This window comes from Musa acuminata, chromosome BXJ2-7 (assembly GCF_036884655.1).
Source record: "Musa acuminata AAA Group cultivar baxijiao chromosome BXJ2-7, Cavendish_Baxijiao_AAA, whole genome shotgun sequence".
Taxonomy (NCBI): Eukaryota; Viridiplantae; Streptophyta; class Magnoliopsida; order Zingiberales; family Musaceae; genus Musa; species Musa acuminata.
This window is the reverse complement of record NC_088344.1, coordinates 37311562-37332465: the sequence shown is the minus strand read 5'-3', so window position 1 is coordinate 37332465 and position 20904 is coordinate 37311562. Positions and strand designations below refer to the sequence as shown.

The following is a 20904-nucleotide window of genomic DNA, read 5'->3' as shown; positions in this document are numbered from 1 at the left end:
TATTATTTTCCCTTTAAAGTCCTAATTCTTGCAGTGGAAGCTTGTGTGTAATGCTGCACTATCTCTGTCACTAATTTTTAAAGCTAATTGAGTATAGTATTTGTAATTGTTACATCCATAGCATCCGTATCTTGGGAACAGTTACTTTCAGGAAGACAGACTGCATTGTTGAAGAGACTTCTGGTACTTGTATTTAACTTTGACATCTCATTCTGGTTCGTTTGTATTTAGTTCTAAGTGTTTTATTCAGTACTCTGTCGTCATCAACCTGGTTCTATAAATTTATGTTTCTAAGATCACTTGTAACTTGCAGTGTAAATTCTCCAACATAAGCAGCAAAGCTCAGTTCCTTGATCAAAGGAAACCTCTGGTAAAGATGAATGAATATGAATCACGATTCGAGGTGATACCGGAGGCAAAACTCTGTAGGCATGAATAAGCTTTTCCTGAAGAGAGAAGGATGGAGTAATAATTTCTACCACTGTATTTCAGGTTAGTTTCCTAACCTTGAATTCTTGAGATTATATTGTTTTATGCTCCCTCAATGCAACTCTGCAAGCTTTATGGCACTCTGGTAAAAATAGTAGGATAATGGTTGAAATATACTTGGGCAAGGTAGTGTGCACAACAAGAGGGACATTATTTTTAGGACTAGTCAGAAACAGTGGAGACAATGATCTGATTCTTTATGTTGAGGAAGGGAATCTGCACATATTTTGTGAAGTAAATATCCTGTTTATGGGACACACTGACCACCACAAGGAACATCATCCATTAGGTTCTTTGCCCATTGTTTACATGCTTTGCAGTTGTTGGACAATGATTATGTTGTTGGTCCTCCCAATGAATGAATATCTCCATCTCATATCCTGCAAACTATTTTGCAGTCAAACTTTACCCTTTGGGGCCTTTATCTGTCTTTCCCTTTTGAAGAGAGTAATGACATTAATTAGTCCTTTAAGATGAGAGCTTCATATGACTTTTCCCCCTTAGTCACTGGTTCTTTTTCTTTTCTCTTTGAATAGAATAATGACATTACTTAATTATACAAAGATAGAGCTATACCCAACCTTATCCCCTTATCACTAGTTTTCTACTAGTATATATCTTCATTTTCATTTTCAGTTAATTTTGAGTTTTACAAGTATGACTTACCTGATCTTTTCTGATCATATTCTTGGGTTAAGTTTATTAATATGTTTTGCCTAGAACTCATTGTGGATAACACTGATTGTGGTACTAAGCATGACATCCTCCAGTTCTGATGAAAGAGCAACCTTGGTGGTGCTTGAAAGTTGAAACAACCTGGAGGACCTAGCAAAAGAGTAGAAGACAACAAAAGAAAAAAAAGAAATAAAAGATGCAACATGTGATGAAAAGGACCAAACCTGACCATGAGGAGAATTTGGCTTCTCCAAGGACATTGATGAACACAGATGGGACTTCAATGACTTGTCCTGTCCATCCTAGTATTGTGAGGATGTTTGAAGCCATCGATCCAATTCTATTGTACTCTAAAATCTCATTTCAGAACCACAGGCATGTCTCCATGCTTCTCAATCATAGAGATATGTGAACACTCAAATGAGATGCCTTAAAAGTGTTTCACATGACAAAAGAGTGTCTTCTTCCTTTCCTTAAATAAAAGGAGAAGATATGATGATGAAAAGAAGCTGTTGGGTAATAGGTGGCCACAATGATGCCTATCCATGAAGATGCAAAGGTTGAGCTCAAGACATAATCTTAAAGCAATAACATGTTAAGTCTTTAAGCACCCTTTCTATTCTCTGTTTTGTTGTTTCTCTGTACTCTGTTTTTTTGTTTACAGACTAAAATTGCAAACAATTTGATGCTCATTGCTTTCCAAAGTTTTTTATCATTTTTGTTTGGACCAGATATAATCTTTTGTCCTCTTATAAAGAGTACTGATTGTCCATGGCACAAAAAAAAAGGAGTTCTTCTTGTTATCAGATGAAACAATGGGAGGGTTTGATTACTTCTTCACCTAAAGAATACATCAAACAAGGGGACACATCTGGCAAACCCCAAAGAGAATTACCAAGTCTGTTCTTCTTCTTCTTCTTCTTCTTCTTCTTCTTTAATTCTGACTGCCATAAACTGATGAATCAGGAGGCAGTCAATGATTTTCAACTTTTTTATCTCAGAAAAAAATTTTCTGTCAAATTTCAATACTTGCCTTGAAAGTTAAGCAGCAGAAATATCACCCTCATGACCTAACTCCTGTTTGAGGCTCCACAATGGACTGACTCCAAAAGAGTGAATGGACTCCTCATGAAACTTTCAACATAATTAAGCCTGTTTAATGTTGATACCCAAAGTAATTGTGTTGCCTTGGTCCCACCAAAGCTTGTGACCAAATGTGGGCCCCAACTCATCTCAAGCCCCATCTTAGAGAGAGAGAGAGAGAGAGAGAGAGATCCACATTCAGTGGAAAAAGATCTGCCTCTGGCAGTTCTCACGGATCACATTCTCTGATAGAGATTTTAATTGATTTACACTAATCCTAAAAAAATTATCAAAAGAATTGGATCTATATTAATCCCATTTGACATGTGAAACTGAATCCAAATGTATGACTTTAAAATGATATGATCTCCAAATATTAATGAAATAAAAAAAATTGAATTACATATTATCTATTATAATTAGTTACTCTTAGTATTTTGATTCTTATATTTTTAAAATTTATATTAAGATTTTTATATTTATAAAAATAAAATATTTAATTTTCATCGATTCTACTGACGAAAATATTATAAAGTTTATCATTTAAACATCATTGAACATAATTTTGAAAAAATAAAAATAAAAATATCGAGATGCTAAAGATAATTAATTATAAATTAATTTATAATTAACTCATGATCTGATAAAGATGTTAATTAGGTCGTAATTAATCTCCACCGGTCAAAGGCAAGACAAATTCCCCCCTCATTTTTGACTCGTTGCCATCCCCACCGTTGCGTCAACAGAGATTGCAAATTAATTGGGCACCGTAAGAAGCCGCGAGAGATGACCGATGAATAACGGCTACAATTCTCCACCATCTCCCACACTTCTCTCTCACTCGTTCCCGCGTTGATTTCGGTCGGTCGCTTTTGCTCATCCACCGCGAGGTCCCCCAGATCTCCCCATCTCCCGCTAATCTCGCGAGAAAGAAGTGTTCCGAGAGAGTTTGTGGAGAAATTAGGAGAAGAGGGGGCAGAAAGCTCGCTCCTTTTTATGCTTCTAGGGGTGCTTACGGCCATTTTGGATCTCCGGGCCACCCGATCTTGCCTCATCGTGGTTTCGGGTGATCCCCCTCCCCCTTTTCCCCTGTCCGAAGAGCTTCTTGCCCTCCCGAATTCAGCCCCCGATTTCCCTGAACCCAGGCCTTTGTTGCCCCCGGAGGCCTGGCCGATGCCATAGCCTCGGCCAGGGATGGGTTGCGTCTCGTCGAAGAATGCGGTCTCAGTGACCCCGGCGGTCGATTCCTCCGGTTTCCTACGTGACCACCGGGAGCGGTCGGGACCGATCTTGGCGTGCTCGCTGCGGCATCAGACCGGACAGGGAACCGAGCGGGGATATCCGGAGAGGAAGGTGGAATTGGATAGCCTCGAATCGAAGGAATATGAGAAGCCGAACTCCGATAGTACGAGATTACAGAGTTTTCGGCTGGGGAACCTTCACAAGCACATAGAAGGGGAGCAGGTTGCCGCCGGATGGCCCTCTTGGCTCAGTGTCGTCGCTGGGGAAGCAATTCACGGTTGGGTGCCCCTAAAAGCTGACTCTTTTGAGAAGCTGGAGAAGGTAAATTCTTAGATCCATGACGGCCTAAAAATCTGCATATCATTTTCTTTTTTTTTTTTTTTTGGGCTGACGATAAGCATTGTCTTCGTAGCGCAATTAAGAATGTGTTGCATAGGAACCTTGTGTGGTCTGTTTCGTGATATGACTAATGTAGATTTGTGCCATTTAACTACGTAATTATCTTTTGATATTATTTTTGACCAAAATTTCTCTCAATTTGCTTCTGTTTTTGTTGCTTGATGAGTGGATTATAATAGCTTCTTTGATTCTGCAACCTGGTTTCAAATTAGATCAATGAGGTGATACCATAACAAATTGCTTTTGCTTGGAATTTTAGTATCGTACCCTCAAGAAACAAATATTGACCAGCGCATGTATCTTAATTTGTCAACTTCCATTTGTTTCTTGCCACAGTCTCTCATTTATCCTCATCTCGTCACTAAAGCTCAGGACAAGATATAGTGTATTTTTTGTTAAATGTTCCATATTCCCTGTAGGATTATCTATTTTACTATTTTAAATCAAACATTTATGTTATTTAATGTTGGTGTTTTCATCTTCTTGCTTTTTGTGGAGAAAAATACTGGATAGCTTTTTCTTTTTTCTTTTTTAATTTTTTTGGTGGGGGATGCATGTGTGTGAGATGTTCAATCTCATAGCCAATTTGATCTTCTGAGAGTTGTTCAATCTCATTTTGATAGAATAGTTTTCTTTCTTAAAAGATTCCCTCCTGTACTTCCATTCTTTAGGTTCTTGTCCTTTGACACATTCAAAAATTTTTTTTAATCTTCATACTAATAACAAAGTTACATCAGCAATTTTGTCAAGTGAAAGAAAAAGGAAGCTTTTAGCGATCCAACATCAGGGAATTACTAGATGGTTCTGCATCTAGTTTTCTACTTCACAAGCTAAATTCTGCTCACAAGCAGAGTTTTGTTATCCTTTGATGTTATGTAACTTTCTTGAGTTAAGATTAGATGCATCAAAGGGGTTCAATCTTTCATTCAACTCAGGCCTTCAAACTTCTAGGTTATCACAATTTGAGCTTATGTATCATGTTTTTGTTTGGAATCTGAAAATCTTTTATTTTAGGAATGATATAATTGCAGTGATAACTGTTACCATCCCAGGAGAAAATGTTTCTTGCATTCCCTATAACTGAGTTGGAGCCTGTAGGCACCACTTTCATGTTTTCCAATTAACTGAGAAATTGGCCTAACGAAAGTACCATATTAATTTGACTCAGATAGATAGATGGTCTAGCTACTTTTGCTATATGGTTCAATTGTTGAGGACAATTTTCTTTTAAATACTTTTACACGTGATAAGTATAATTAAGTTTGTTATTAATCAAGTGCTAAGCTCTATTAGATAATGTTTATGCCATTATTATCTCTATCATACTCGTTGTACCAAAGAGCGCTTCAGGTAAAAACATCAGAAACTTAGATTAGGCATTCATCGGCTTGGAGATCTTGAGACATTCAGCCAATTCACAACAGCTTGTTGTTTGAGTGATCATATATTGGCTCTGGATAGTTAAGTTTGCTAAATTTTCTTTAAAAAAACTTGGTTGGTTCCTGCATGAGTATTTTCTGGCTTAATTTGGTTTAATGTTAATTGTCTTCTGCATGTGAAGATTGGACAAGGTACTTATAGCAGTGTGTTTAGAGCACGTGATCTCGACACTGGCAAGATTGTTGCCTTGAAGAAGGTCCGCTTTGACAATTTTGAGCCAGAGAGTGTTAGGTTCATGGCAAGGGAAATAAAGATACTACGAAGGCTTGACCATCCAAATATTGTGAAGCTGGAAGGTTTGATTACCTCTCAGTTATCATGCAGTCTCTACCTTGTATTTGAATATATGGAACATGATCTTTCTGGTCTTTCGTCCTCTCCTGACATTAAATTCTCTGAATCACAGGTTTGAACATATTCTCTGAATGCCTGTATGAACAATGTGCCTTCAATTTGCTTGGGATAACATATTCAAACTTGTAAACACTTCTGACCAGAAAATTGTTTTTCTGTGTCCCTAAATTGCAGATCAAGTGCTATATGCAACAGATGTTATCTGGACTTGAGCATTGCCATTTGCGTGGTATAATTCATCGTGACATAAAGGGAGCAAATATTCTAGTTAACAATGAGGGGGTTCTGAAAATCGCTGATTTTGGTCTCGCAAATTTCTTCAGTCATGGGCATAAACAACGATTAACTGGCCGTGTTGTGACTCTATGGTACCGGCCACCTGAACTATTATTGGGTTCAACTGACTATGAAGAAACTGTAGATTTGTGGAGTGTTGGCTGTGTATTTGCAGAAATGTTTATTGGAAGACCCATCTTGCAAGGCAGAACTGAGGTAATAACCTTGAATGCTCAAAGATTGTGTAACTGTTGCCTGTTACCATCATGAAACAAGGAGAAAAGAAAAAGATCATGTAAATTGAGACAATGAACGAGTAAGTTTTATTTATTAGAAACCAGCTTTAATTATTAATTACTTCACAAAAGCAATAAAAGGAAATGGTATTAGAAACCAACTTTGTCTAGGATGATATTAAACATGATCATTGTCTTTAGTTGTAAAGTTAGCATCCAGTGGGATGATCAAATGATATATCGCATTCTTCTTATGCAGTTTTAGTGGTTCTTGTGATTGTGTGTTATCCTCTAGGGTGTGGAACAAAGGTCTACTAATCAGAAGAGAGAGAGAGAGAGAGAGAGAGAGAGAGAGAGAGAGAGAGAGAGAGGTTTTATAATGGATTCATTTTTAAATCAAAGTAGCAAATCAAGGTGGCATTGAAACTGGATCATCTAAGGTGCATTCTTGGTACTAATAAAGTAAATATGTTTTCCTTCGTGAATAATTAGACATAGTTCTGAGAGAGGATAAAATAAGATAAAATTATTGAAGATGGTATGAACATGTTCTAAAGGAATCTATATGGTAGTTAGAAAATGTGACACGATTAGTGTGAGTTGTATGTGGAGAGATTGACAGGAACCTAGAAAAACTTTATAAGAAACAACATATAAATATTTGAATATTCTTTATTTTACTTGTGAAATTGTTTTGTATATAGCTCAATGGTGAAAAAACAAACATGTGGCCAGGCCCAAATAGTTGGAACATTATGGTTTCTTTTTCTTGTTGTTGTTGCATGTAGAAAGTGAACATGTAATATTAGAGAGGTCGGTAGCTGGGAGGAACATTTTAGAATGAAACTTCCTTTTTCCTTGTATGCTTGTGGAAAGTTAATTATACCAAAAATGTCAATGGGGAGATTAACTTATTTTTACTTGAGTCTTCTTTAATGTCAAATCCTTCTCAAATCCTACTGCTAGACTACAAGAAGACATAATATCTCAACTATTTTTTTTCTACCATTGATATCAACGTAGCAGAATCTCACTAGTCAAGCTAAGAGTAACAAAATTTCCTTTTCTTTTTATGTCTCCCTCTACCTCTTCTCATGCTATCAATATTCATTGATTCTTCTTGTCTAGGTCATCCAAATCCTTCCTTTATACATGTCATACCATTTAAATGGTCATCTTGTCTTCTATAGAAGATACACCTAATTGTTCGTGAATGTAAATATTTCTTGTTTATTTTTGGTCTTAGTCTAAAGTTCTTTTTTTCTAGTGTATCTTCATCTCTTCACAAATATCATCAGTGTATGTTCTTTCTTTCGTTCTTTGTGGTGTTAAACTCCAGATATAACAACAGTCCTGAAGAGCAACAGAGACCTCTGGTAACAGAGTTTATGGTTGTCTACTATAAGTGCCTTTAATTTTTCTGGAGGTAGGGTTGAACTGGCAGTGTTGTTCATGTTATGTGTAACATACTGGCTGACTCTTCATGCATCCCCTTCAGAAAGTCATGAGGTATGAGATTGTGGTATTAGGTCTTAACTGGTTATAAAGCCTCAAATATATATTTGTGTAGATGCGTGTGGAAGACATCTGGAATTGTTATATGTTACCAATTTTTTTCTTAATGGGTCTAAGAAAAGTTGGCTGGCTTGTGTTAAGAGGTCTTTTGAAACTGCTTCCTAGATGTCATCTCAAAATGGCAGCCTTGAGGGCACTAGTCTCTTTTGAGTTTTATTTTGAATAATGAAATTTTGGGTGGACCAAGAGCTGATAAATGTGTTAGAACAGCAGCTTAGGAGTTATTGCTTGAGCCAAGCAACAAACAAGTCTCTTTTCTAAAGATCTCCTAATTGCATATTGCACAAACAGTGCCAAATCCTCTTTTCTGTAAGATTATACACCAGAATCCATTACACATGCATATGTGAAGAAATTAACATATAATGTCAGTAGCCTCAGACACGAGTGACTAGTACAGCTGCACGTCTTCAGTTTCAACTAACATATGCATACAAAGATATCATTCTGTGTCTCATTCAGAACGATCAGCATATGTTAGTTCCTCATCTCAGAAGTATGTTGACCATATGATGTTACACGCTAGTGAAAATGTCTGTTGATAGAAGATTCATTGTCATTAGAATATCTGGAAATGTGCAGAACATTTCATACCTGTCATTTGTGGGATATACTCATTTCTCACTTGCAGCTTGTTGATTTGAAGTATTTTTCTCATTTATTTTTATGGTAAATGTCTAATCATTTACTCTCTAAGTTATGGAAGATTTATGTCTTGTTTTTCTCAGTTGAAGATGTATGTCTTTCAGGTTGAACAATTACACAAAATCTTTAAACTTTGCGGTTCCCCTCCGGATGAGTACTGGAATAAGTCCACGTTGGCCCATGCTACGATCTTCAGACCTCATCATCCTTACGAAAATATTCTCCAGGAGACATTCAAAAGTTTACCAGGAAGTGCCATTAGCTTGTTAGAAACTTTTCTGTCTATTGAACCTTATAAGCGTGGTTCTGCCACCAGTTCTCTTGAAGCAGAGGTGAGTATATGCCTTAAAAGTTCTTAAAATTGAATTCTTTTGAGAAACATAGCCCTTCCATCATTTGCTGTTAGCTCCTTCTGTGGAATGTTTTTCGTCTTCATTTCTTTGTCAATAGATTTCTTTCCTTTTTTAGCTTTATTTGGGTTGAAAAGAAAAATGCAAAACCAGTAACTAAGATCGTAATATGGAGTGTATAGAAAAACACAAAATTAGCAATTCCAAATTACATGTATCATGTAGATGTTTGAGACCAAGATTCTCTGTCATAGCTAAATAACTAAGTGTAAAAAGGAAATAACAAAGGAACAGGTGGTTAACCATCAGAGACAACCTGCTTAGGATCTAGGCTGCAATATAAAAAGAATCTGTAAAGTTCTTGTGTATCATAAATTAAGAATAACATATATACAAAACAATTGGAAGTTGCCCTTCATTTTAGGTCATTCAAGACATCAAATTTTTGTATGGTGGTCCCACAACATATTCTACATATACATGTTCTGGAAACTCCTTAAGTTGGTAGTTTATCTGTCAAATGAAAATTGTGTCATTAAAAGCATTTATATTCATACAATAACAACAACAGCAACAAAGCTGTAAGTCCCAGCTATTTGGAGTCAGTTACATGGATCTGTTATCGCTATTGAAATTTATATAAAGCCATATGCTCAGTTAAGATTAGAGTACTTAAATCTTTATTTATAGTTTCTATTAAAATTCGTTTAGGTCTTCCTCTACCTCTCATTGTATCACGGATATTAATCATTTCACCTCTTTTGACTATCGTATTCAGAGGTCAAATCTTAAATGATTTTCTCTCATTAATCATGCCAATACCATCTTAAACAATTTTCTCTCATTTCATCATCTATTAAAACGATATCTAGTTGTTCACAAATAAAAGTATTTCTTTTTATATCTTTCCTAGTAACTTTGCGCATCCATCTCAACATTCTCATCTCGACAACACAAATTTTTTGTACATGTTTCTTAATTACCCAACATTTAGATCTATAAATTATTATTGGTCTCACAATCATTTTATAAAATTTTCTTTTAATCTCAAAGATACATGATGATCATATAAGACTCCTGATGCTTCTCGCCATTTTAACCATTATGTTGTTATTCTATGAAGAATATCTTCATTGATCTCTCCATTTTGTTGAATAATTAATTCAAGATACCTAAGGCTTTTACTTAAAGGAACTTTTTATCCATCCAACTTAACTATATTCTCTTGTATGTTCTTAGATTTACTAAAATTGCATCTCATATATTCAGTTTTAGTTTTATTTAATCTAAAACCTTTAGTTTCTAAGAATTTTCTTCATAGCTCAAGTTTATAATTAATTCCACCTAGACTCTCATTAACTAAAACAATATCATCAACAAATAACATACACTAAAGAGACATATCATGTCAATGACTCGTAAATTTATCCATTATCAATGTGAAAAGGTATAAATTTAATACGGATCATTGATGCAATCCTATGCTAAAAGGCAACTCACTAGACACACTCCCTATAGTTCCAACACTAGTAGCTATATCATCATATATATCTTTAATAACATTAATGTAATTAATAGATATACCTTTTTTTTCTAAAACCTACCATAATAAATCTCTAGGAACCCTATCATAGACTTTCTCTAAGTGGATACACCTTTCTTTTCTAAAAACATTCATATTCATGATAACTATATTTCACCTTTTGCAATTTAACTTGTCTTTACATTTTATGTTTCCTCTATGTGTTTTTTCAGTATTTCAGAACAAAGCCTTATGCTTGTGAGCCCTCAAGTTTGTCAAAATACCCACCCACCAAAGAGATAGATGCAAAGAGTCGTGATGAGACTCGCAGGTAACTCTAGCCAGCTATGGTTGTCAATTAGATGTAGAAGAATCTACAAAGTTATCCTAAATGTCATGTTTCTCTGCATATTTTCTTAAGGTGCTAAGAAAAAATTTTATGACATATGCTTCTTCACAAAATTGTTAATGCCCATGCAAACTTGCAAAAACAGAAGATTTTTTTTCATGTTAACACGAAGCCATAAAAAAAATCAAACTGTTTCTTTCTGTTGATTATAAAAAGATGGTATCCGTTTCAGTCATTAACTGATTTTTAAGCTTTTTAAGGTTCTTGGAGGATCTACTCTTATGTTCTAAGACCTGATATTCTAAAGGAGACCTATATATTGAAGCATATGGCATCTAGTTATTCTGCAGTCAATTTTGATAGTTTTTGTCGCTTCAGGATAAGAGGTGCTAGTAGAGGCCGAGGATCGGAAGCCACAAGAAGACCATTGAGAGCAAATAGAGCTTCGCGGGCAGCAGGTGGGCTCAGTAGGATAACAGACAGCAAAGAGGTAATTTGCTTCTTTCACGCTCGCAAAATCTTTTAGAAGTTGATGGAGGAGAAAAAGTTATGATGGATTTTAATTTTGGGAGAATACATGTTTTTTTTGTCTTGTGTTTGTTTTTATTTTTCAGGAGTCACAGATCAATGCTGTAACCAGTAGTGGCAATGTAAAGAAAGATTGTTTGAGAGTAGATGGTGAAACTGGATTGTTTGTAGATCTCCAGCCATTGCCATTGATCAAACATCCAAATGAAGGTCACAGTGTGTGCAACTCCCAGGAGGATTTTGCTTTATCAGGGCCTTTATGTGTTTCTGCTTCTAGCGGCTTTGCATGGGCAAAAATGCAGGGAGAAGGTCATGCATCTGGTAGATCTGGCAGTAGGTGTAGCTCAAAAAGCCATCTCTCTTATGAAAGAGATCCATCCTGTATTGAAAATGTTAAAAGTAAGCATGAGTTCAAGGGACAAGAAAATGGTGATGTGCATGTTTCAAAAAGCCATGTGCCCCATGAGTTGGCAAAACGTGCAATGCTGAAAAGGTGGACACAGTTAGAACATCCAGACTCACTTGACCCTTCTGACGTATACTGTTCTCAGGAGTTTTCAGGAGCCCTATATAAGGGAGATCCATTGTCAATGCGGCATAACAACTTGGTACAAATTGTTTGGCAGGTTTTATGTTTTACACTGCATTGTCTTGACTCGTAACTTAGCTTTTCTTGATAAATTTCAGGGTTTCCATGATCAAGACAGAATTGAGTTTTCAGGACCTTTATTGTCTGAATCTCACAAGGTTGATGAGCTTTTACAGAAGCATGAACGCCACATGCGTCAAGCAATTAGGAGATCATGGTTCCAAAGAGGTATATAGAGATCCCATTTTTCAACATCTCTTGTGCAAATTTATAGTATTTATGCGGAGAGGAAGTGAATTAGAACAAGCCTTAATCTCTTGAACCTCAGATTGTTTTTTCTTGGCTAATATAGGCATTAGTAATCAGTTAAAGTTATGTGCTTCCGAAAGGAGTGTTATTATATGCCTCGTCAATAGCTCGAGTAGAATCCTTGCTCTTGTTACAGCTTTTATAACACATCGAGTTTTTTCTCTCAATTGTTATTATTAATAATCCTAGATTGACCACATATCTGTTGCCAAAACATCCTTGATCTAAAAAATAAAAGAATAATTGAATAACACTTGAGAAAGTTGATGATCTGTTAAAGTCTTATGAAATTTACACAATCTACTACTGGTGCCATTTCAGCATTGCACCTGATATTTTGACATAGTATTCTTGTAGTTCAGTTAATTGGATTTTGCTATGCTTATAATTTTAGTCTCAGTTTAATTAATTGTCATGTAAGGCATAAGAAATGTTTCCTTTAGACTCTTCATTCAGTTTTATGTTTCTACAGAATGAAATTGGTTCTGATTGGCTGGTTTACAATGGCAGGGAGAAAGCAAGTAAAATAGAGAGCCAGGGTGGGTTCTTTTTATTGGAGTAGGAACATACTGAAGCAAAACAAACACCTTGGATCAAGAAAATTATGTGACCAGCATCTTTCCAGACATAAAAGGATTAATGTCTGGCTGATCCCAACAGTGATATCTGATATAATGGATAAGCTGCTACATCAGGTTCCATGCGACTAGTGAGAGAAAATTAAGTCAGTTAACAAAGTCTACTACCTGCTGATGAATTGCACCTATTGTGGTATCTGATTCAACGAACTTGGTTGCTGGCAGGAATCAAAGCTTTTCTGTTCAAAAAGTTCCAAATATGATGAGACAAATCAATTTTTTGGATGTGAATCCAATTGCAAAGGCTCGAATGGAGCCAATTTTTTGTAATAATCAATATATAGAGCCATGATTCCTTTGTGCATTGATGGGATTAGTTCAATTTCCATCCACTTTGGATGTAAATGATCATGTATGCTGGATGTTCAACAGAGAAATCAAGCATTATTTTGCCAATGGTCTAAATTTTGCAGTTGTGGATCATATTGTATTCACAACTTTGAAATCGTTAGCCTAAGACAAGTTATCCTTCTCGGATTTCAAGATATCTGTAAATGGAAGATGGCAGTCTTTGGTACTGAACAAGTACTTGCAAACAAACAAAGTGCCAACTTGAATATGGTTCTGTGTCCTGTTTCTGTGATCACTCTGTATATCTTCATAAAGGCATGATCGAATAGAGGCAGCAATGCTCAGCCATTGCATTGGATGGTTTGTGAGGTTTGATCTCTTCCTGTCTGGTCCACTATAAAAGCATTCCTTTTGTTGGTTATGCAATATGAGCTCAAGACTTGTGACACATATATAGCTAACAGTTTGTCCTGTTTGAGATGGTCTGACCATCAAACAGTTTCTTGAAGAAACATAGGGCTGTAAATATCCAGACAAAGTTCTCTATTTATGCTGTCACATTGGGACTAATTCCAAATTTCCAAATGCACTGATGCAAATTCTGAAAAGAAGAGTGGTGTCAACCCTGAAGATTCAAAATACTATCGCGAACTCGAGATATTTTTTATACTTTGGTAAGTAAACAACAGGCTTTGCTGAAATATATATACGCCGTCGACAGTATTTTGGTACATCAATATAGCTGATTGGCTCTTTTAACCACAACCACAAAAACAACAACAAAAAAAGCAAAGAACCGTTTCAATGAGACTCAAAGCTGGCTTTGTGTTCTTTTCTTTGATTTATTATTTACCATTTATTGTTCTATTATACAGTATGCATAATTCATGTAGGCTTATTAATGGCTGGTTATCAACTTCTCACATGTAAAAGTACGCTGGAAGAAAGAAAAAAAAAATAATGGAGTTCTCAAAGTATTTATTGGTTTATTGAGAGTTAGGTAAAGAGGGATTACATATAGGTTGCAGTCTTTACTAAAAGAGAAAACTACTTTGTTTTGCACTAGCACATTCCATGTGATCAAATGGATCTGGATCGATCATCATCGAGCGCGACGATGGTTGGAATCTGTCCATGATTGACGAAATCAATCTTGTTTAGTCTCAGACAACAAAGGATCTGCTCCGGGAGCTCCTCCGGCTTCTGTGCCTGCATTGTTTTAGATGTAGTTAGTTCATCATAGTAGAAGAATGAGAATACCGAACGGATAAGTTCAATTTCCAGATTACATGAAACTATGATCTTAATTTTTTCGATCAAACTGAAATTTTACGGTTAGGATCCTCTTCACAGTGCAGTTTCCTGCACTGGACTGCTGGGTCTTGAAATCATTCCATTTTAGTTCAACATCATGCCTCACCAAGAGTTCCAACATAGCACCTGCCTCTTGGTTTCCTTGATTGACTTTGATCAAAAGATTTGAAGTTATGTGAACCACAAAATTAGTATGCAATCATCTCCCTAGGCAATGTTCTCTCCTAGATTTGGATGTGACAACACAACTGTTGAGTGTTGACCAACCACCAATCCTATGATATGGATGTCTTCAAAGACTTGGATGGTGATCACCAATTCATGGTTTTAAGATGATCTTTCCAGTACTCTTATGCAAGGTTTCAAATACCGGTCCGAACGTATCGGCAAGTATTTATTAGCCCTTACCAAATGCCGATATTGATATTAGACCATAATGATCAGTACTAATTGGTATTTAATTTTTATTTTTATTTTTATAATGATATCGAATGATAGGCATTATCCTGTCTACCAATAGCTTATCGGTCCGATTGGTTTTGCCAGTTCTATCATATAAGGAGTAGCTTGCACAAAAGTTTCTACATATGGTGTTTGACCATTGACACTCGAGATCTAGTAGTAATGACATAACAAAGAGCCACCTCAAGCAAATCAGAGATGCTATTTGGGGCTCTGGATTAAGCTCAACGCATGTTTCTCTTGTGGCACTTATATTCACCTATGTAATTGTGTCTAAGCATGGCATATCCAAATCACATTGTGTTAGATTGCTGAAGTTTATATCAAGAAACTCCAAAGCAGCTGATCACTAAATCAAGAAATCCTTCATGGCATAGACAAGTTAAAAGTTGAGGCAAGACTAGTGTGTCATTAAAAAGTCTTGCAAGAAAAGTAAAGTCAAACCAGACATAGATGTTTCTAATCTCTGTGAATATGCATTTAATATTATTACCTGGATTGTCAGACCCAAATCAAGGATCCCATGTTTAAGACGTTCTCGAAATGATTCAAGCCCCTTTCTTGATATATAGCTAAAGCGATGTATATCGAGATCAATCTCAAAGTAGTTTGCTCCCTGTAATGTAAAGCGTATGATGATCATTGCTTAAAATAGAAACATTTCTATCTTTGTTTTTCAAAACATTTTTGATTCATATCAAACAATAAAATGTGCACTTTTGTGTGTGCTGGTGCAAACAGGCATTGCCAACATGACCAACTTGCAAAGTGAACGGTAAGTGCTGCAGTAACATGTTCATATCGAGTCGAAGCCTTGGAGTAGTAGCGAATATTTATCAAACAAATATAAGAAGCAAAATTGGTAAATTTATTTAATGGTCATTACTAATTGCAAACAATAATCGATTCAATTTGGATATGACATCTACCACAGGTTTGGCACATTAAACAAAAAAGAAGAACCGTGTGCTTTGCTTACCGAGTAAAAATTGTGCTGAGGGCGTGAAAGCACTGGCTTCCCATTATATGCTTGTATCAGCTTCTTTTCTGCTGCACTCAAGAGAAGATCCTCTGGATTAGCCACCCCAACCATTATTTTCAATCGCTCTCTAAATGGAATGCTAGACTCCATTGCAAACCCTTTAACCTTTTCGGTTTCATCATCAATAAACCTCTGCAGAAGGCAAGAAATTATAAGGTGTAAGTACTTAATATTGCCAACTACAAAACATCAAGTTACCAATGAAACAAATGTTACCCTTATTAAATCTTGGAGGCTAGAAGAAACTTCTTTATCATAACATTCAGAAATTTTAAAATACAATACAAGGCTCATCCCCTCCCCATCACTATCGCCGAGAAACATTGCGGCTGGATAAGTAGGCATCTGCACGAAAGTATAAGGTGTCATACCATTTGCTGCTAGCGAAGACGAGACTATCGGTCAAGTGAATATGCGGCACTACTAACAATAAACTCCTGAGAAAGTTGCCAACTGCACCTGAATATTGGCAATTAGGAGTGAAGGAACTTTCTCATGAGGTTTAACATATGGAAGCTCAATATGTTGGGCAATGTGATGTATCTTTTGTGGACATACAAACAAGTCTACACCGATTGGATAATATGGTGCATAGTTTGGAGCAGGACATTTCTTTTTATCTCTGTATAAGATTTTCAAATAAAGTGCAACTCAAATTAGTAAAGTAGAAAAATGTTGTTACCAACAAACTGTTACAAATTAATGCAAAAGCAAGAAATCTACATATTCATGCCTGAAATAGCTTTCTCCACGAAGCTTAAAAGTTGAAGGTTCAAGAAAAGACCAGCATCCAGGACTTGATTTTCCACTGGGAGAACATGGAATGACTAATCCTCCTTTCGGATGATATAAGAATCTTTTTGACGCACCTAATAAATCAAAAAGCCAGAAAGAGCAATGGGTAACATCACTGGAGAACAAAATGAGGAAACATGACATTGATGCCAATATTTCCACATTGTAAAGTTGCGTAAGAGTGTCTAACTTAAATAATATGAATTTGGCATATGAGAGTACATGCAGTAGCTAGCAAAGAATGGAAAATCACAAAACTCGACATGTAGGAAATTAATAACACATGTAACCAAGAAGGCACTAGCGAGCATGTAAAGCCACAAAAGAGATATTTGAATTGTGCTCAAGATATCAAATCACTACAGTAATGCCTCCAATTTACTTAAGCAGAGTTCTGTATCATGTATAACCCAAAAGTTCACAAGCACCAGATGGGGAATGGGGGGAAATAATACCCATCAACTATGAATCTTTCATTTGAGAAGTCATCTATGGAATAAAACAACCATTTTTATTGACGTAGATTCCAAACCATATTTGAAATATTCATATTAATGATCGAAAAAGAAAACAACTAACATAGGGCAGCACGTTTATTATTAAACCTTCAGGATACCATGAGCTCATCATATTTCATGTCCAATAATCAACACTGGTAGACAGCCATGCAAATGCCTCCATGCATCTTATTTGTGGAAGGCAAAATAAAGAATTAACATTCAAATACCGGTTGAGCTACGTGGAAATCAGAAGTGTGTTACTTACAGAATTCAGTCAGCTCTTCTCCATCAAAAGAGTTCCTCTTGTAAGAAAGGTTGATAACTGCTGACCTTTTCTTTTGACACGGTAGGCATGTGTTTGGCTGTTGTATTTTGTCATTAAAACTGACAGAAGGGACTAACTTGCACACACAAGATGATGTCTTGTTGACACGAGATTTGTCCTCTGTCTCATGTCCTTCTTTGGAATGTTTGTTAAAGCGTGAAGCATTTCCATACTGCAATGTTTGTGTCCCAATTGGATTTACTGATGGAATCGAGTCTGCAGACAATGGAAATTAACTCATGACTAGCTGGAAAGGCTGCTAGATGCAGCCATAATCTATAACTTAGATATACACTACCTCCATGGACACTGACAACATCATCATCAGACTCAGATTCTAAAATACTGACAGAGTCAAACCATGATTCTTCTTGGCAAATCCCTACAAACACAGTTAACTATTCATCGCATAAAATTGTATGGAATATAAAGTTTAGAAAGTGAGCATAAATGTGGAACACTCAGATTATTAAGAGAAGCATATGATCACTGGTCTTGCTTAGATATATCATTAGCAAATGCTGTCAGGACATCTAAATTTCCCTCGAGATGCTGTTATTTCATATAACTAAACGGACTACGTTTGTCAACAAAATGAAAAACCTAATGCAAGGCAATTGCTTTGTTGGTTGATGGAGTTAATTATACTCATCACTCATCCGTGTTTATGTTTCTATATCTGATTGCAATTCTAGAAAAAGGAACATATATCTCCAATGTCTACAGGAATCAATAGTGTAGTTTTTAGATCAAAACAGACGTCTACGAGCTGAAGAAGGGTACCATTAGCATCCATCTGATTGTGGTGCCACTGTAACTGGGTGAGATGGAATGTCAAATTGGAAACCTCAGATCTTTTATAAGTTGTCGCAGCAGTCTCAACATGAACAAATTCACTAAAAGCGAAATCAGTCGAGCGATTTTCAGCATCAGCGATGTGAATTTTAGAAGCATCAAGAATGGGATCCAAAATCTTTCCATGGCATTTTCTGGATCGAAGAGAGCATTTTCTGGAACGAAGAAAGCATTTTCTGGTTCGACGAAAGCATTTTTTGGATTGAAGAAAGCATTTTCTGGATCGAAGAGAGTACTTCAGAGATCCGGATCTATTTCTTGATTTTGATACACATGCGCCCATGATATCACTCAAATATAGGGTGCCTGATACCAAGGAAGAAGCCTTAAGAAATATTCAAATTTTATATGAGAACCAAGATATACTATACAAACTGCAAGAGAGAGAGAGACCAAAACTAGAAGTCATATGAATATGCTTTAAGGATGATAGGATGAAAACCAGCCAATTTTAAATTGAGAGTTGAATCATCTGCAGACAAGTTACTAATAACTGATCATTATTTTTAAAAATCTTAAATATTTTCTTTGCAAAAGGTTAGTTGTACATCCACAACAAATGCGATAGCATTCGGTTGGTCCATTCAAATATAGTTTCAAAATTTGTAACCTAAGCCATAAATATCTTCAACAGCAGGCACTTCAATGTGTCAAAGCTACTTTGTCACTTCAAATCAAGAGACAAAAAAAAAAAGGAAAAAACAAAAACCAAATTAAAAAAAAAACAGTAGAAGTTTCAAGATCTCTTTCAGTAGTAAAAGGAAAGGAGATTTACCCAGATTTTTAGAAAGCTAAGTAGCATAACAAACTTCAATTAATGAAGAAAACCCAATCAGGCAACATCAAGGGGCTGCCAGGTTGCGTTTCTTTGTCCTTTTACATGAAAGTGTGAAAATTAAAGTTATGGAGAGCTTTTAAGAGGCTTCGTCTTGTAAAACAGTCGATAACATTGAGTTTTAGACAACCTTTTTAGATGAGGTGGTAGAATTTTCATAGAATCAAATAAATCAATATGATCAATTGAGATATTTTTATCCTAGTGTAAGGGATGGTATCTAGCAGTGTAAAACACTCAGGTCTACAGTGCCTAGGTTCAGAGGATCCAAATCTAAAGGAATCAAGTCTAGAGTTGGAATTAAGATCTTATAAGTATCATGAGAAGTTCAATATAGTCTTTCTTTTATTATTGTCATGGTTTCTTCTTTTCTGATTTTAGATCTTGAGCTGGTAGTACTATGTTACTACTATTTGTATGTGATTTTTTCTTCACATAAAGTTATGACATAACTGCGTGATTAACCTGGTTTAATGCATTGTTTCACTGCACGTAACTCCAAATGCAACCAAACTGTTCCAACATTGAAATTTCAAGAATGGGAAGTTCAAAAAGAGAAAGAAACTTTAGCAAAGAAAATGATGATTTGGTTTGTCACCACATGGCAACAAAATCATATTCCGATTATTCAAGAAAGATCGAACACTGTTTTAGTTTTTACAAATAAAGCGTGATAACTCCAAGAACTTCTTACCTCACTTGGTGGGTTTATAAAGCAAAGCTTATGGCTGTTTCAACAAAAGAGAAAAAAGGACTAAATTACAATATGAGAAAGCCATATAAAGCAGTTGTTCCACCAGTTATTGCCTCATGGCGAAAGAGAAGCGGTCTGGTACTAATTATTAAAGAACTCTCAAGCACGAGACGAACAAGTACATCAGAATCACACACAACAAGTAGAGCAAAGTGGAAAGACTTTGACTTGAAAAGAAAAAGAAGATTAGCACAAGAAACGCAACAAGACTCCATATGAAGAGAAGGAGAACTATAGTTTTAAGACAGATAAAATAGAAATTAACGTAACCCAGAAAAATGAAATGCTTCTTCGCAGGAAGAAGGAAAAAAAAACGAGGGTCGGAAATTAATGTCAACGAGATTAAGGAACGACAAATGTAAGCATCAAATAATGACCACAACCCACGAAGGACATAAAAGCATTTAATTGATTAGACCGCACAATGAGACTTAAAAAGATGAAGGGAATAGTATATTGTCGATCGAAAAAAATATGAACAATCCCTCGAGAGACAAACACAGCTGGAGGCCACGGGGTAGCCAATATTTCGCCCACAAAAAAAAAAAAAGATGATTTTGATGGTTGCTCTCCCCGAAATTTGTCATTTTTAGCTTCTGCTCTTAATCCAACGACGAGGCTCAAACCATAAACAACTCACATCCCAGCTACCGACAAGACATATTTTAGCCCCAAAAAACAGGGGAATATGATCTCTCGACTCAAGTATAGCACATACTAGAGGCAGAGGCGAAGTGATAGAGGGAGATACCTGTGAGGCGCTGGTTTGAAGCCTTCTATCATCCACAACACATTTGACGGAGACGAAGCACGATCCAGAGACGTGCGATACAGATATGCTCCCGTAAAACGAAACTACATCAATCTAGATACACTGTAAGATTCACAGAGGTCGCAGAAGTTCCAGAAAGATGTTCCCTTTCTGCAACTCCGGGCGACGAGGAGAGGAGACGGGAGAAGAGAATGGCTCCGCTTCTTCTTCATCTATTTATAGCTCGCAGCATCGCTCGAGCAAAGCTTGCAGGCGTCCAA

The 20904-nt window shown here is 36.2% G+C and overlaps 2 protein-coding genes across 3 annotated transcripts; one reads left to right on the top strand and one right to left on the bottom strand.

Annotated features, from left to right (window-relative positions):
• Window positions 1-3028: 3028 nt before the first annotated feature.
• On the top strand, window positions 3029-13095 carry LOC135617960 (protein IMPAIRED IN BABA-INDUCED STERILITY 1-like). Its single transcript, XM_065118806.1, has 9 exons — window positions 3029-3810; window positions 5450-5734; window positions 5857-6174; window positions 8519-8746; window positions 10520-10617; window positions 11014-11125; window positions 11250-11771; window positions 11851-11980; window positions 12572-13095. Exons 1-9 carry the CDS (start codon window positions 3442-3444, stop codon window positions 12589-12591), a joined length of 2082 nt encoding a protein of 693 aa, XP_064974878.1. The 5' UTR covers window positions 3029-3441; the 3' UTR covers window positions 12592-13095.
• An 861-nt stretch (window positions 13096-13956) lies between these two features.
• On the bottom strand, window positions 13957-20904 carry LOC135617961 (uncharacterized). 2 transcript variants are annotated; one of them, XM_065118807.1, is made up of 10 exons: window positions 20624-20896; window positions 18212-18589; window positions 17727-17810; window positions 17369-17644; window positions 16542-16677; window positions 16268-16430; window positions 16025-16153; window positions 15746-15940; window positions 15260-15382; window positions 13957-14199 (listed from the first exon to the last, which is right to left on the bottom strand). In XM_065118807.1, exons 2-10 carry the CDS (start codon window positions 18564-18566, stop codon window positions 14071-14073), a joined length of 1590 nt encoding a protein of 529 aa, XP_064974879.1. In that variant the 5' UTR covers window positions 18567-18589; window positions 20624-20896; the 3' UTR covers window positions 13957-14070. The 2 variants fall into 2 exon arrangements, with proteins under 2 accessions (XP_064974879.1, XP_064974880.1); XM_065118808.1 differs by lacking the exon at window positions 15260-15382 and having other exon boundaries at window positions 20624-20904.